Below are 16,048 nucleotides of genomic sequence, written 5' to 3' on the forward strand. Positions count from 1 at the left end.
TAAGACGAATCAGATCGCTCTCCAGAATTTTTGAAGATAAAAGGCTTTTTTTTTTTTTTTTGCTGGAAAAGCAGGCTCTGATAATCACTTGTTGAATAGTTTTGAGAGTATAGACGACAGCTCCGGAGAACACCAATGCAAGACAATAACAGGCATGTTGTCCGGGCCACAAGCTGAAGAATATTCTAGGCAGGAAATAACTATAACTTTAGATACAGAAGCTGGAGTGATACGAATGTCAAGCAATGGAACAACCTGTTTGCTGGCAATATCAGGTAGAACGCAACTAGTGGAATCAAGAGATGATATCGATGAAAAGTTTTTAGCAAACAATTCAGCTTTTTCTTTAGGTGAGGTGACAAAGTCTGAACCATACAAGAGAGGTGGAATTAAAGGTTTGTCCTTATTATTAATACTATTAAAGATTCTCCAGAAGTCACGAGGCCTAATTTTTGAGATGAGGTACGAGATTTCATGATCTGAGAATAGCGGGCTTTAGCGTTAGACAAAACCTTTTTACAATGGTTTCTAATAGTAATAAACAGACGTCTGTTTTCTGGAGAGTTGTTTTGCTGATAAATATGGAAGTAACAGTTTCGATTGGCAATCGTAGCAGCACAGTGTGAGGAAAACCATGGAGGAGAGTGAGGGTTGACCTGGATTCGTCGAGAGGAAATAAAAGGTTCCATGCCAGCTTGAATCCACGAGGTTATATAAGAAGCACATTTGTCGACAGGAAGACGAAAAATTTCTACCCAAGGGCCATCACGAAGAAAATCACGGAAAGAATCCCAGTCAGCTTTACTGTAGTTGTAAAAGGTACGATAATAGAGGGATTCAGATGATGAAGAAGAATGTGATAATAGCTTTAGAGAGATCAAACTGTGATCAGAAGCACCTAAGGGTGAATGTGGAGAAGCTGAGCACTGACTAGGATCAGAAACATACTCGACATAAGTCGAGTAGAGAAGGTAGATGATTCGGGTTGTCAGGAAAGCGATTTGGAAAGTTGACTATTTGAGTTAGGGATTGTGAAGGGCAAAAGTTGTGGGCTTTAATGCCTGCAAAATCACTGACATTAGAGCCAAGCCATTCAGAGTGGTGAGCATTAAAGTCACCAACAACAACTAAATTAGCTGATGGATAAAAAGAGAGGGGCTTGGTCAATATGATCAGAAATAACATCAAAAAGAGTGCAGTTTTGAGATGAAGGAGAGCGATATAGAACAAAGAAAAAGTGAAGTAAATGAAACGAAAGCACATGAAAGAGTAGACGCTAAAATGACGCTGAACGAAAGCACATAAAAGAAGAGTCTGTGGATTCAAACCTAGTTCAACGACAAATGGGTGAATTCTTACGAATGTAAATACCCAGGCCAAGCATGTGACTATTGGAGTCTTTACGAATTAATGGAAGATAACCATCAACAAAAAGATCGCAAGATGAGACAGCCGAACTCAAATTAGTCTTACAAAGAACAAGTAGGTCTGGTAAACTTTGCAAGAGAAAAGGCTCAACAGAAGAAAAGTTACTTCGAAGATTACGAATATTAGTGAATGATAGGTTTAGAGAACTTGGTGATGATGATGGTTTTTTGTGTTTTATAGTTTTTGGTACTTTATTCATTTTTAAATTTGATTGAAGAACTTGACTCAAAGCATAGATAGTACTCAGAACACTGTTTAATGGCCCAAGCAATTGCCTCTTTACTACTAATAAACCCTAAGCCGTTAAGGCCACATTTGGAGCCGTACAAAGGGCTCCAAATGTGGCCTCCGCAATGCATACCAAAAGTACAAACAGGGACACCATCCATGCGCAACATGGCACTGTTAATACTTTGATATTTTTCAGCTGTTGATGGAATCAACCTCTCTTAGAACTACCACAGAGTTTGGGAAACCTGACTACCAGCCGGCCTCAGAACCATAAAACTGAGTTTTAGAGCTGTACCCTCATTAGGAGATAATAGAATGAGTTGCCTAGTCATAAAAACAGAGACACAAGCAAAACCCATGCATTGAATCAAGAAGATCCAGCATTCAACCAGGGGCGGGCTGGGAAGGGTTCGGCCCACTATTCCAAGTTCATTAGCGGTCCTATTACTATAGGTCCAAACCCCCCCCCCCCCCATAAAAAAAAAAAAAATGTTTACTCATATTGTGATTACGGGCCTTTATAAACTTTGTGGGTCGAAGGCCAAATTATCTTTTATACAAAATAATAATTCCTGAATGTTATGAATATGTTAATGGTTTTTATATTATATTTATGTTGTTGTACAATATCTAAATAGTTGATATTGTCATCAACATAACTTTTGCTAAAATCTTGTATAAATTAGTATGAAAACTTATCATAAATACATAATAATATAATCTATGTGATAAATTTGATATAACATAAAACATAATTAAACAAAATAAAAGTAATGATACTTTATGGCCTTATGCCCTTATAGGTACTTAGATAGTTAGGTACAGTTAATATAAATTGAAATATTTAATATTTTGACAACAGCTTAGACATTAACGGTGATGAACTCTTTACTATTTCAAGTATGTCTTCAAATTCAATTTCGTCTAAAATTTCTTTTTCAACTGTCATAAAGAGAAATGCTTCCAAGTGTTCATTTCCAAGAGAAGAACGTAAACGATTTTTAATTATATTCAATTTACTAAAAACACGCTCGCAATTTACTTGACTCACGGATAGTGTTAATACAAATTCTATGGCAGTAAAAAGATTAGCGTATAAAGGAGAATGCATTTTAAGCGAATAAATTAGTTTGTGAACACACAAGAGACAAGAATCACGATTATGTCCATTATCATTTTCTCTCATAGACTTGTCACATCCTAAAAAAAAATGAACTACCTATTAAGTTTTTAGTTATACTTGTTTATACACCTAGGTTTAAGTTACAACCTACCTAAATTGTTTTTTATTTTACCTGTCCTGATATCAGTGGGAAGTTCATATAAATTATCATTAATCCCATCATCTTCTTCATGGCTATTGTCATCAATGCTATCATATATTATACGATTGGATTTGTTCAGCGGTTGTTTAACACTATTGTAAATACTTGCAAAATGTTTTAATTCAGCAATTAACAATGGATGGTCTACTGACGCCAAAGTAGACAATTTTTGTAACGCTGACTCTGGAAGATCATCTTACTTCAAATCCGTAAAATGTTTTGGTAAAAGATATTGCATGTCAACAATTAAACTTGTATTATTTATAAATCTCTCTGACAGGCTAGTTTTTAGTTGATCAATAATACACAGGAATACTTCAACCTTAAATTTTTGTTTGGGATTTATTGGTGATTCATCGCTACATATTTCGTCAAATATTCGCTTTGTACGTCTTATTCTGGTTTGCTTAAACTCGGATTCGATAATTATATCTTCAGGTAATTTAACAGTTGTTAACTTGGTATTCATATGCGAACAAAATTTTTCTGATTCTGACATAACATCATCAAAATTAATTTTATCTATTTCTTTAATAGTTGTTTTGACCATTTCCCATGCAGCAAGGAGGTCTAAAATATTAGTTAGTAAATAAGTTGACGTAGAACCAACAGTAATAAATATTTTTAAAAATACATGAGCTGTACATATGGTTTTAAAATTGCATAAATTTTCTATTAAAGACGAGGCCTCGGATGAAGACTTTGGATCAAATTTACTTGATGTGGTAACAAAGTTAAGAGCACTAAGAACAACTGGATATAAACAGTTAGCACCACTGAAAACCCATTTTAATGCTTTTTCTCGTGACCACCATCGGGTTTCACCAAATTTTTGAAGTTTTCTTAATTTATTCTGACCAGTTCCTAGTTGTTCCTGTTGTTCTTTCCAAACATTCATTCTTTTGTAAGAGTCTGAGAAGAATGTTGATAGACGATTCAATAATCCAAATAGTTTAATAGCATCTTTATTATCACAAGTATCACAAATGCATAAATTCAAAATATGTGCATAACACAATATGTAAATACTGTTTTCATTTTCTTTTTTTATGTACGCATGAAGTATATTGAAATCTCCTTGCATATTAGCAGCACCATCAAAAGACTCACCAACAATGTTTTTAAAATTAATCGAATGGTCATCAAAACATTTTTTTAATAATTCATACATGCCTTTTCCAGAAGAATTTTTTACTTCTAATACAGCAAAGAGACGTTCCTTTACTTCAGATTTAAAAACATATCGTATACAAACAGCAGCTTGGTCTGTAGACCCTATATCTTGTGTGCTGTCTACCTATGAACAAAATATTTAAAATATGTATTATATACACATATAGAAAAAAATATAATTTTCAAATAACATACTTGTATACTAAATTGTTTATCCCCCAATTCACCTTTAATTTTTCTTCTTATTAACTCTAATATAGCTAAGATAACTTTATTAACTGTATTCTTAGAGAGCATTGTTACTAAAGATCCTCTTCCTTTAGAATTATTAGAAATATTTTCTTTGCGCTTTTTACTACTTTCAATTGCAACTGTCAAATAGTCATTTAAAATTGAATCTCGCTTGGCTATAAACTCTAAGAGTTCTAAAAAGTTTCCTCTATTATAGTTAATATTCTCACAGTTAATATTATATAAAGATTCAGATGAACCTGAACCTCTATAAGGAAGATTTTGTTTCCCCAAAAGCTTAACAATTTCAGAAACTTGCTCTAAAACATGAATACGTTCGAGTGCTTGTTTTTTTTAAATTCATAATATTTATATTTACAGAATTTTCAATATTGTAATTACTGGATGCTAAAATATATGCTTCCACAGCTAAACCATGAACTTGACTATTTTCATGCGATTCAATGGTGACATATATATTTTTGAAATTTGTACATCCAGAACAAAAATTACTAGCTGAAGAACTGAATACCATGCAAATTGTGCAATAAACAGCTTCTACATAATTATTGCCTTTACATTTCACAGTCAACCATTTTATTGGTATTAAATTACCTTTTAGGTCTGTTCGATTATATATTCTGTGAAGAGACCAAGCTACATTTTCTAAAAACTTAGGTTGACAAGGGTGAATTGTATTAACAAACTCCAATTTTTGAACCACGGTTAAATTTTTAGGATTTGTCGGAAATTTTAAATCAACTTGTATAGTATAAGCATAATTATCCTACAAAAAAAAAATCTCATATAAATTTAATGGGTAAACTATCTAATTAAAATGGCAATAAGTAAATGTCCTCACAATAGGAATGTCAGTTTTCGATGTACAAACCGAAATAAAATCAGAACCAGTTTTTCCAATACTGCTATTCATAATACCTGTCTCATCATCTATAATACTATTGATATTGATATTAGAACGTATAATAATATCTTCTACCTAATGCAATCAAACAATTAGAAACATAAGTTTTTTGTATTTTATAGTCTACAAGACTACAACACAAATTTATTTAAAAGTATTAGTTTTTTTAAATATCTTTGTGTACATTTTTTTTTTATTTATATTTTATATATTTTAATATGGTATATAAGATACTTTAATACTTTGTACTCACACTAGAAAATGTAGGATTTTTGGTTTCATCAGATTCTATTACTAATTCCAAACTTTTTTCATTGATGTTTAAGTTATTGGAATTATGCACAGTAGATGTACTAGTACATACAGGATCCTGTAATGATAATTCCAATATAAGTTATTTTGAATAAGAAACATAAGCTTTTTTATTCTATAGTCTACAACACAATATTAAAAAAAAAGTGAATAGCTAGGTTTTTTTAAAAAATACCTTTGTGTAAATTTTTTCTTTATTTACATTTAATATATTTTAATGTGGTAGGCAGTCTTGTTAAGAATACTTTTCAAATGTATTTGAATATAATTACAAATACTTTTTAAAAATTTTCAAAATACTTAACAAATATTTTTTTTTAGTTCAATAAATTGCATATTATAAATGTTATTATTATTAATGATTATTAATATATAATATATAATTAACACGATATGCAAATGTATAGATATTTAAACTTATTTATAAATGTTTCAATGACTAAATATAATTCTTTAATAAGTAGTAAGTACAAGTGTCCCATATGCCATGGTAGAGAGGAGCAGATGGGGGTTTCAGTCATTTTGTTATCTGCTTGTATTTTGGGAAGCCTTATTTATAAATTCTCATAAGTCAAAACTATTAACATTAAATAATAATACTTTAGAAACAAAATTTAAATTAGTATATTACGAAAAATTGGTAATTGGAATTTCGAGTTGAACACTAGAATAAAAGTATTTAGTATTCTCGAATAAAAATACAAAACAAAGTATTTTTTAAATATTTAAAAATACACGGGTTGAAAGAATTTGAAAAGTATTTAAAATACAAAAAAAGTATTTAAATACAAGTATTCGAATACTTAACAAGACTGGTGGTAGGTATATAATATACTTTAATACTTACACTTAAAAATATAGGATTATTTGTTTTTATTTCGAATTCCGATGTATCATCATTAAAGTTATCTAAAAATGTTAATGCAAAATAAATTAAAATAGGTACTTAAGAACTTAAGGTACTTCATGTCTTCATATATATTTATTATTTATATACATATACTATCTATAACATACCCACTCAGAATTGAATTATATAAACTTATAAACTTACCACTTCGTGTATTGATAGTTGAACAAAATTGTAATTTCTTTTGTTTTGGATAAATGGATGACTTCCTGCTGCTTTCAGTTCGGCAATTCGTTTATCTTTAATTTTTTCCGCTCCTCCTTTACGATTAGTTTATACGATTAAACTATTATTCCGTAGTCGTATCTTATATTATTCTCGTTAGGTTAATGCACCTATTGTACTTTCCGGTAAATGTACGACGAACAGTATAGGTAATACTCAACAACAAATTATTATTAAGTTAATAATTGTTCCGGCAGTTGTAGTCAGTTTCTTCCTGATATACACCACCACGGTACCACCCACTGACCACAACCACACACACACACACACACACAGTATATTGTTCGTATTTATTTATAGATTATTGATACGTAAATACGTTGCTATCCATGGCGTATATTGATATTGTCATATAATTATGATATAATACCGATATCTGATAAGACGGTAACGGTCGCAGAAACAAAATATTTTTGTTTGTTTTGAATTTTGATGTCTATTTATATTTTAATATTTTATACTATGTGTCTATGTGTTTACGGGAAACGGCCACGTCCAATATAACAATAATTTATATTATATTATAAATTATAATAAAAGATAATAAAAAAAAAGTGCAAATATAAAATTATAGATATCTTAGCTTGAGGCCCAAAACGTTTAAGCAGGTACCGGCCCACTGTGCTATAGAATAGTGGAACACCGGGCCAGTCCGCTACTGCATTCAACATCCTAAACTGGAAACAATTTATTAAAATTACATCTGCACCAGCCTAATAGATGAAGAAGGGGTGCGAGGCTGGTCAACAGATAGAATCTGTTTACCCCTTAAGTCTTTGCCTAGGAGGCCTTCTAGAAGACAGTAGCCGGATGCATTTAACATCTGCCCAAGATGAGTATTTTTATCGAGACACCATCTCTAGCCTTTACTCAACCAAGAGCATTAAGGCGGGGGTGTTTCAAGTCGGAGTTGGGATCTTCTAACCTATACAACGTAAATATTTATCAATACATTAAAACAATTTACTAAAGGAACAATTTTACGTCGAAAAGAAAGAATTAATGAGTCATATGCCAATTAAGGTCTTAGTTTTACCTAAAAAGTTTTCTTTAGTTGGTACCATTCAAGTTGTCCTTTTTTTCGCATTAGGAAAACAATCTTCATATTTAAGATTATCAAAAATAATTTTAAAAAGATGACGGACAGTAGAAGATTATCTAGAACTCCAGAGAAAACATAATAATTATTTAAATCTAAGATTATTTTACAATTAATTTGTACACTTGTAGATTTCTTTGAACTTGGTTTACGAGTTTTTGTGGAGTCAATACAGTTAAACTTGTCCATAAGATAGAAAATTGTCCGATTGTTGGCTAACTGGCTTTTTTTAAATAATACAGTTTAGATTACACTTTATGCTATTTCTTTTTGTGTTTGAATTTTCCTTTTTTGAATTTTTTATTTTCATGATCCATTTTCATCTTTTTAGAAATGTTTTCTGTCGTATTATCTTCGTCATCTATATCGATTGTTTTACGCTTAGTTTCATGCACTTGTTTTAACTCCTGTAAAAAAAACAATAAAATTATTAAATGAAATACCAGTGAGATCTTAAACGGTTTCACCAAGGAAAACTGGGGAGAACATACGAATTAAAATTATAATACAAAAATTTTAATAAATTTTTAGTTACTAAATTGAGAATAATCTTATTTAACTATTCTTTTATTAATTATAACTTCATTTATTTACATATTCCAAACAAACAAAAAAGTCACCATTTTAGCGTATCTTTGGGCTTCGGTAACCCTTTCGACTAAAAGCATTACTTCTTCTTCTACCATAGGATGCAATGGCAACTTTTTTCCAATTAACTGTTCTATTCGTTGATACAATTCAACATCATATCTATAAAACAAGAAACAAAAAATAAAACAAGAAAATGAATTTTTCCTCAGGATAAGATTTTAATAAAAAAATGCAAAAGAATAAACGAACTGAGTGACAAACGTTATGGATCTTCCAGACCGACCAGCCCGAGCAGTTCTTCCCACTCTGTGTATATAATCCTAAAAATTTGTATTTGATAATTTTTTATTTATTTACACAAAAAATCTTTAACTTGATTTTTTGATATAATATTTCTCTTATAAATTCATAAACAAACAAATGACAGGAATCGGCTTAACCAAGAGTGATTGGAAAAAACTTTAGCCAATCACAAACAATCTTTTAAACATAAAAAATACTCCATTAAATTACCCATATTCTAAAAAATTCTTTATACAATTAATTTTTACAAAAATAATGTAGTTCATGTAACTTTCTGATTACGGAAAAAAAAAATAATTATAACAAAACTTTCTGTGAAAATTTTGATTAATAAATTAAATTTTTTTAAAATTTAGACTTTCTTCCTGAGGATTCTGCTGAAGAAACTGACAATTGAAGCTCAAATATAAGTATTTTTTTACTAAATTATTATTGCGCTGTTCTTTAAGAACATTGAGCGCACTTTTTGTAAAATACACAAACATATTTGACATGTAGTAAGACTTCAATGTTATCTTGTCAAATAAAAGCAACATTTGTAAAAAATAATTTTATCTTGAGCAACTAGTTTCCTAAAGTTGTTTGAATGTGATTTGTTAGCCAAAGTTTACGTTTAGGAGTTAAAGAGTTAAGAAAGGATTGTTACCATAACAGCAACAACAACAAAGTAGTCTTCTTAACTGTAGTGACTCCCTCAGTCTTGGAAAAGTAAAAAAACAAAAAACATATAAAACAAAACAAAAAAACTCGTTTCCCTAGATGAAGCATAAAGTAAAAACTACTGAAAATATTAATTTAGAAGACAACAATATTTAAGAAAGCATTAAACAAGCACCCCCAATTTTTTACTTTAACTAAAGTCAAAGTGGGCTGTTGGCAACTAGAAAGTCTTGATATTTGAGTTTTACCATAATAATTTTTCAACCAATTATTATGTACTGGTTGTAATATCTGGAGCAGTTTTCAGAAACCAATTGCAAAATTGCAATTTTGTGTTGTATGAAGGAGCAATGATGACTAACTGCAATTGATGATGAATAATTCTGTTGTCGCAAATATATCTAGAACTTTTATATTTTTGGATTAAGATTAATGTTCATTATGAATCAAAAAACAATTCTAGATTAGGTAGATCTTCTATCACAGTTCACAAATTAAAAAAAATGTATAATAAATTTAAAGAGCATTTTATCTGTCAACCATTTTCTTTTGTTAAAAGAATCTTTTACTAAACAAGCCTATTTATCTTGGTGCAGGATTTTCTATAGATAAATAAAACACGGAGAATAAAGTTCTCACTTGCACCTATAGTGAAAACTACAATCACATTTTTGCCATGTTCTGTACTTGTTAGTCTTTATAACAATCGACTAATTGTTATAACTAATTTTCTTTAAAAGTGCAAAAAATTTATGAAAACTAATAAGTCTCTTAACTTCAAATAGAAAAATTTTTTAAAAAATTTTTAAAATTCTTTTTTGAAGTCGATATTTTCGCTGACCATCTGAAAAAAGTTTTTGAGACTATTTCAACAAACTTAACAAAACTATGTTGTTTTAGGAACATTGAAGGAAATTCTTTGTTTTAATAAAGAAAAGTTTTTCATTTATAAAAATGCATACCAATCTAAAAGAAACCTAGAAAAGAGTAAATTAGTACATTAAAATTATTATTTACACCATGTTAAATTTCTAATGTTAAACAGGGTGTAATAGAGAAAGTAATTTAAGAACTATATCAAATTATATTAAATTAAATATAAACTATTACAAATTCTTTAATAAAATATAAAATAAATTATTGTTGTCATCAAAATTTTGGCTTTTACTTTTTTCAAAACAAAAACTGAGGAAAACAAAAAAAAATTTAAGACTTACTTTTGAATGTGTTGGAATATCAAAATTAATAACAATGTCAACATGAGGAATATCTAATCCACGACTTGCTACATCAGTAGCAATAAGAATTGTTCGTGATTTTGATTTGTATTTATTTAAAGCACCTAATCTTTTTGCCTAAAAAAAATAAAATAATAATTATAAAAAATTGTTACTGGTAATTACAACTTTACAGTAATGTAAACAATTAAATGCAAGTATTACCTGAGTCATCTGACCATGCAATGGAACAGCATGAAACCCAAGATGCCGCAATAATAAACAAACTCTAAATGTAAAATTGTTTGACCAATCAGAACTATATTCAACAATAAATCTAGAAGGATACTTGCGTATTTATCATATATGCTTATATATGCTATATATTGCTTATATATGATATTTTGAATATAGAAGAGAACTATTAAAAAAGACTTTTAACTTTTAAACTAAAAAAGCTGGTGTCTCATTATAAATACTCATCTTAAAGCCAAAAGTTAACTGCATTCAGCTACTTTTTTGTAGAAGGCTATCTGGGCAAAGACTTTAGGGCCAAGTAAAAAAGTTCTGTAAACCAGCCCCACACCCGTTTTTCATTTATTAGACTGGCATGGATGTAAACCGTTTGTTACATTGTTTTCTATAAAGAATGACGAATCTTATAACTTTAAACATGAATCAAGTATCTGAAAATAAAAAATATAAAAAACCATCACCACAACTTAATTGTTTAAACTTATCTTTTAGGAATAATTATTTGTCAATTCATCTATTTATCATGAAAAAGGGTTTGAACCCTCTCTCTTTACTTTTTTGTGCTTACCAACTCTTCACTGTTTGTTCTTTATAGTTCTCCTTTTTCTCAAGATTGAACAAACATCGTTTTATTCTCAGTTAGTTAAGAATCTCATATTTCATCTTAGAAATTACGTTCTAGAAACCTTTTAGATCTTCAACAGTGTCATTATTAAAGGTTTTTAATTCCAACCCTAATACATAGAGATTTTAGATCTTCAACAGTGTCATTACTAAAGGTTTTTAATTCCAACCCTAATACATAGAGATTTTAGATCTTCAACAGTGTCATTACTAAAGGTTTTTAATTCCATCTCTAATACATGAATCTGGTCTTATTACCATAAGAAAAAACTAAAGAAAATTTCTGCTAATTCCTCTATTTCCTATCATCCTGTAGAAACAGATTAATCTATTTTTAACAAAATTCTTTGTTTTTATGGTAACTTCCAACTTAAATAGTGGTTGCTTACAGTTATGTGTTAAAAAAGTTGAAAAAAAAAAAGAACTCAGTTGTCTTAATCAAACAGTTTCTATTCTATTTACTATTCTAATGAACTTTATCTTTGCTCTAACTTCAAGCTAATCTTCTTCATCTTCATTCTAACTTCAAGCTGATCATCTTCACACTAAGATTATTTGTAAATATGTTATTTCATCTTGAATTTGAGTGCACTGTATACACAGTTATTTGAAAATCATTTTTAATTTTCCTCCATAAAAAAATTTTAATTTTGTTACAGTCAGTGATAGAGATGAACAGTCAATGATAGAGATAGATGCCGAATGTGGTAATGTGGATTTCTTTAACATATAAAGTGTGGGGAATGTATGCAGAAATGTGGGTGAAATAATGGGAAAAAAATGCAAAAACAAAAAAAAATTAAATTTTAATTGATGCCATTTAAACATAAAGTCGTTAAAAAAAAAAAACTTAGCATATAGTTCTTTAGTCATAAGACATAAATATGTCATTGCAGTGTTTCTATTAAAATGTGCACAAATATCTTTGTGCTCTTAGCCTTTCATAAAATCTCATTGATGATGTTATATCTAGTGTTTTATCTGTGGCTTTCCCAAAAATTTACGCCTTCCTGAACGAAACCCAGTGTCAATTGTTACTACACTGGAACTAAAAGAAAACCTTATTGAATGTTTGGCTCAAAGAACTGATGACATTGGAGACAACTTAAAGAGACGCCTTTATTCATGTAACAACCTTGTTGCAGAAGAAGGAATATACCATCCTTCATGCCTTTCTGGCGTTCTCCTTTATAAGAAAAGATAATATGTTTTTTGAAAGACCGTTGATAACTGCAAAAAGTCTATGTTTGAAAAAATATGTCAATGGTTAGAGGAAGATGGTGACAGTGAGTTGTACACGATGAATGAATTGATCGAACAGTTTAAAACAAAGGATACAACGAACTATTCACCAAAACATTAAAAAAATTTGTTGAAGAAGCGCTACAGAGATGCAATTTATTTTTCTAAAACGGCTGGTCAATCAAATGTTATATGTTTCAAAGAATTGTCCAACTATATTTTGAGCAAAACAAAGAAAAACAGCAAGCAGAGTAAAGAATTTATTATCACAGCAGCTGCAAAAATAATGAAATGAACTTTCCACGGTCCAACTGTATACAATATAAAAAACAACAATCTGTTTGTCCATGCTATGAGTGGATGCGATACAAAATCCAAGGCAAAAGTGATCAAAGGCAAAAGTGATCAAAGGCAAAAGTGATGAAAGCGACAAAAAAGAATTTGAACGAAATATTTTTGACATACTTTAATTGTTAATTTAACTTTTAATTTTTAATTGTTTCACTTTTTCAAAATTATCAAAATTTAAAATCAAAAAATTTTTTCAATTAATTTGATATTAGTATAAACCCATTTTCTGACATTAAAAACATAAAGTGAAATTCAGCATTATGGAAAAATGTCAATAACTCATTTTCCCCAAGGGCTATCAAGGGTTTTTTTTTTTGGTGTTACTATATGATATTACGAGAGTATGTGTCAAATTTTAGCTTATTTAGAATTTTTTCAGGGTAATGGGGTTATTTTTGTTAAATGACTTGATTATTAAATCATACTTTTCTCAATCAGCATTTTACGACATTTCTGCAATGTTGTTTTTATTGTTTAGTGACACATTGGGCTTACTCCATATGTAATAGAAGTTGTTTTATTTTAAAATTTCACTGATTTTAAAGTAAAAGAGTACTTTTTATTTGAAAATCAAAAACATTTTTTTCCAAATATTTCTAACTTTGTGATTTTATCCAAATATTAAAAAAATTTGGTTTTAATAATACTAGTGTAAAACTTGATCATTTTATTCAATACTTATTTTAAATTTTAACAGTATGCATATTTTTTATTAGTATGCATAGAGTTAAAAATTTCCCAGAAATTTTCAACTCTGGAAATTTTCAGGAAAATTTCCTCAATTTTGTAAATTTTCAAAAAAAGATAAGTTATTTTATAATTAATGGGTACAATTTTATGTCTTATTTAGCCAGTTGTTATGGATAATGATGTAATTACGAAGATGTAATTACAGAGGTTTTTCAGTTCTATCTATGTGATGAATATTCAAGGGTTTGTCTAGGAAAGAAAGAGTTTGTTTCAATTTTAGTAGATTATATAAAGCAACACACAAAAACAACTTCTTCTAGTCAATATGAAAGAACTTCATATTAAGTTTAAAAAGAAAGATGATTATCTTAAAGTTGGATTTTCAAAATTTTGTGAGGTAAGGCCCAAATGATGTATTCCTGTAAGTGCTGTTTCTGGTCTGTATGCGGTTTGCACTTACCAGTGCTATCAAAATGTAAAGCTCTTTGTACAGAAAATTCCTGGAATTGCTCATTACAAAAGCTTATTGAAATTAATGGTTTGTAGCATTGAAAATAAAGACTGTATGCCGCATCACTGTGATAAATGTCCTGGAAGATGTTTTGTTAGATTACAATGACACTTTGTTTTATACAAATGAAATAAGTGAAATTAACTTTTATCAATGGCAAAAATCAAACTTTCAATATACTTTAGCACCAGCAACTTTACCTTTAGATGAATTTATTGAAACGGTTTATGAACAGTTAGATAATTTACAAGAGTATCATTTTATATCAAAAAGTTAAGCCACCTACGTCCAAAATTTAAAAACTAATTTAAAATAAAAACAAGCCATTTTTTAAAATTTTTATATCAATTTCTTCTTTTGAGATCCAACATGATATACTTTTAAAGAACTATTTTTTTGATAATTATTGGGACCTATCTGATGTTTAAGGGTCTTGAGCTACCCCTAAAAAAATTTTTTTTTAAATTTTTTAATTCTAGTATTATTTTATTATATAGAACACATTTAGAGGGTGAGAGCAGACATTTTTAAAAAAAGTTGTTTTAATGGCCACCTTAATTGACACATCAAGCAAAATGTACAGCTGGTGTGTTCATCACCTCAAAGGAGTATTATTTATTTTTGTTGACAAAGTTTCAATAGAAATACATACTACAAACTTCAATTTGGAAGAGAAATACCATTTTTCTTCTACAATACCTGGGACACGAAACCATTACAGTTTTATACCAATGTCACTTACCTCAATAAAAATCAGAAGAGTTTCATTTGATAGTGTTTCCACTGATGTGGATTTTTCTACTTTTCTAAATATTCATTATTTCAGAAGAGCATCAAAATCTTCAAATTAAATTTATGAATAAGTCTTCTTTATGTAACAAATTCACATGGCCATGCAGAGATAATTTCTGTTGGGTACCCCTGATGCATATTTTATGCAAAGTACAATCTTTTAAGGACTAGTCAACAGAGCAAGATCTTATAATATTGACTTAAAAGAAGTCAATGATATTATTTTATTATTTGAGAATTTTAATTTTTTGTGAATTTTGATAATTTTGTTAATTGTCTTAAAAAAATGAAAATTGAAAATCAGCTAAATATAACTTCAACTTTCAACTGAAATTTGAAGATATATATAAAAAAATATTCTAAAGTTATATATAATATAATAAACAATTATAAAAACAAATAATAAATAATATATATATTTATATATATATATATATAATAAACAAATATCTTAAAATATTTAGTGTAACACGTGTATTTAAAAAGTTTGTAATTTTTTTTCATCACTACAATTTACAAATTGCAAAATATTTTGTTTGTTTTTCATTTAAAAAAAGTTGAGTGATAAAGTGGGGGTTATTTAGAAGGGGGGAGGGGTTATAAGTTTTTATCTATTGGGATTATAAGGCTATAAGCATTGATATTTTTTAATTATTATTTTATAACAAATAAAATTATTTAATTCAATGTATTTATCTATTTTGTTAACTTCAGATTTTTTTAATGGAAAATTTACCTGACTTTTAAAGACTATCTTTTGAGATTATAAATAAGTATCCATTAATTTTTTTAGTTTTTATTAATTAACTTTGATTGATGCATATAAGGAATTTACAAAGTGACAACAATTAATATTGAAGAAAAAAAAAAGGTTATAAAAATTTAAATACGCATGCATTTTTGTTATTGATTCTTAAACAACCAAAGTTACATGGTGACCGAACATTTTATAT

The 16,048-nt window shown here is 28.8% G+C and overlaps 2 protein-coding genes across 8 annotated transcripts in view; both read right to left on the reverse strand.

Annotated features, from left to right (window-relative positions):
• Positions 1 to 2,354: 2,354 nt before the first annotated feature.
• LOC136083595 (zinc finger MYM-type protein 1-like) lies at positions 2,355 to 6,818 on the reverse strand. Of its 7 annotated transcripts, none has more exons than XR_010639927.1 (5): positions 6,680 to 6,786; positions 6,473 to 6,534; positions 5,567 to 5,683; positions 2,955 to 4,281; positions 2,355 to 2,859 (listed from the first exon to the last, which is right to left on the reverse strand). XR_010639927.1 is itself a non-coding variant. In XM_065803029.1 (5 exons), exons 4-5 carry the CDS (start codon positions 4,452 to 4,454, stop codon positions 3,181 to 3,183), a joined length of 1,203 nt encoding a protein of 400 aa, XP_065659101.1. In that variant the 5' UTR covers positions 4,455 to 5,175; positions 5,567 to 5,683; positions 6,473 to 6,534; positions 6,680 to 6,786; the 3' UTR covers positions 2,355 to 3,180. The 7 variants fall into 7 exon arrangements, 5 of the variants coding, with proteins under 5 accessions (XP_065659101.1, XP_065659102.1, XP_065659103.1 ...); XM_065803029.1 differs by adding an exon at positions 4,353 to 5,175 and having other exon boundaries at positions 2,355 to 4,281; XM_065803032.1 differs by lacking the exon at positions 2,355 to 2,859 and adding an exon at positions 4,385 to 5,175 and having other exon boundaries at positions 2,934 to 4,281.
• Positions 6,819 to 7,944: 1,126 nt separating this feature from the next.
• LOC100197156 (probable ATP-dependent RNA helicase DDX47) overlaps positions 7,945 to 16,048 on the reverse strand; it is a 28,690-nt gene continuing 20,586 nt past the window's right edge. Inside the window, exons 11-15 of the mRNA XM_065803034.1 lie at positions 10,856 to 10,919; positions 10,631 to 10,768; positions 8,700 to 8,770; positions 8,480 to 8,609; positions 7,945 to 8,266 (exon numbers count right to left, since the gene is read on the reverse strand). Of these exons, the coding sequence (XP_065659106.1) occupies positions 8,120 to 8,266; positions 8,480 to 8,609; positions 8,700 to 8,770; positions 10,631 to 10,768; positions 10,856 to 10,919 (550 nt within the window). The 3' untranslated portion in view covers positions 7,945 to 8,119. The remainder of the gene's footprint in view (positions 8,267 to 8,479; positions 8,610 to 8,699; positions 8,771 to 10,630; positions 10,769 to 10,855; positions 10,920 to 16,048) is intronic.

Source organism: Hydra vulgaris, chromosome 08 (assembly GCF_038396675.1).
Source record: "Hydra vulgaris chromosome 08, alternate assembly HydraT2T_AEP".
Taxonomy (NCBI): Eukaryota; Metazoa; Cnidaria; class Hydrozoa; order Anthoathecata; family Hydridae; genus Hydra; species Hydra vulgaris.

Bases quoted from the DNA above. Each gene is read 5' to 3' on its own strand.
- LOC136083595 (XM_065803029.1), bottom strand. From the start codon at position 4,454: ATGCTCTCTAAGAATACAGTTAATAAAGTTATCTTAGCTATATTAGAG. The intron at 4,282-4,352 runs GTATGTTATTTG...TTTTGTTCATAG, and splicing joins ATAAACAATTTAGTATACAA to GTAGACAGCACACAAGATAT.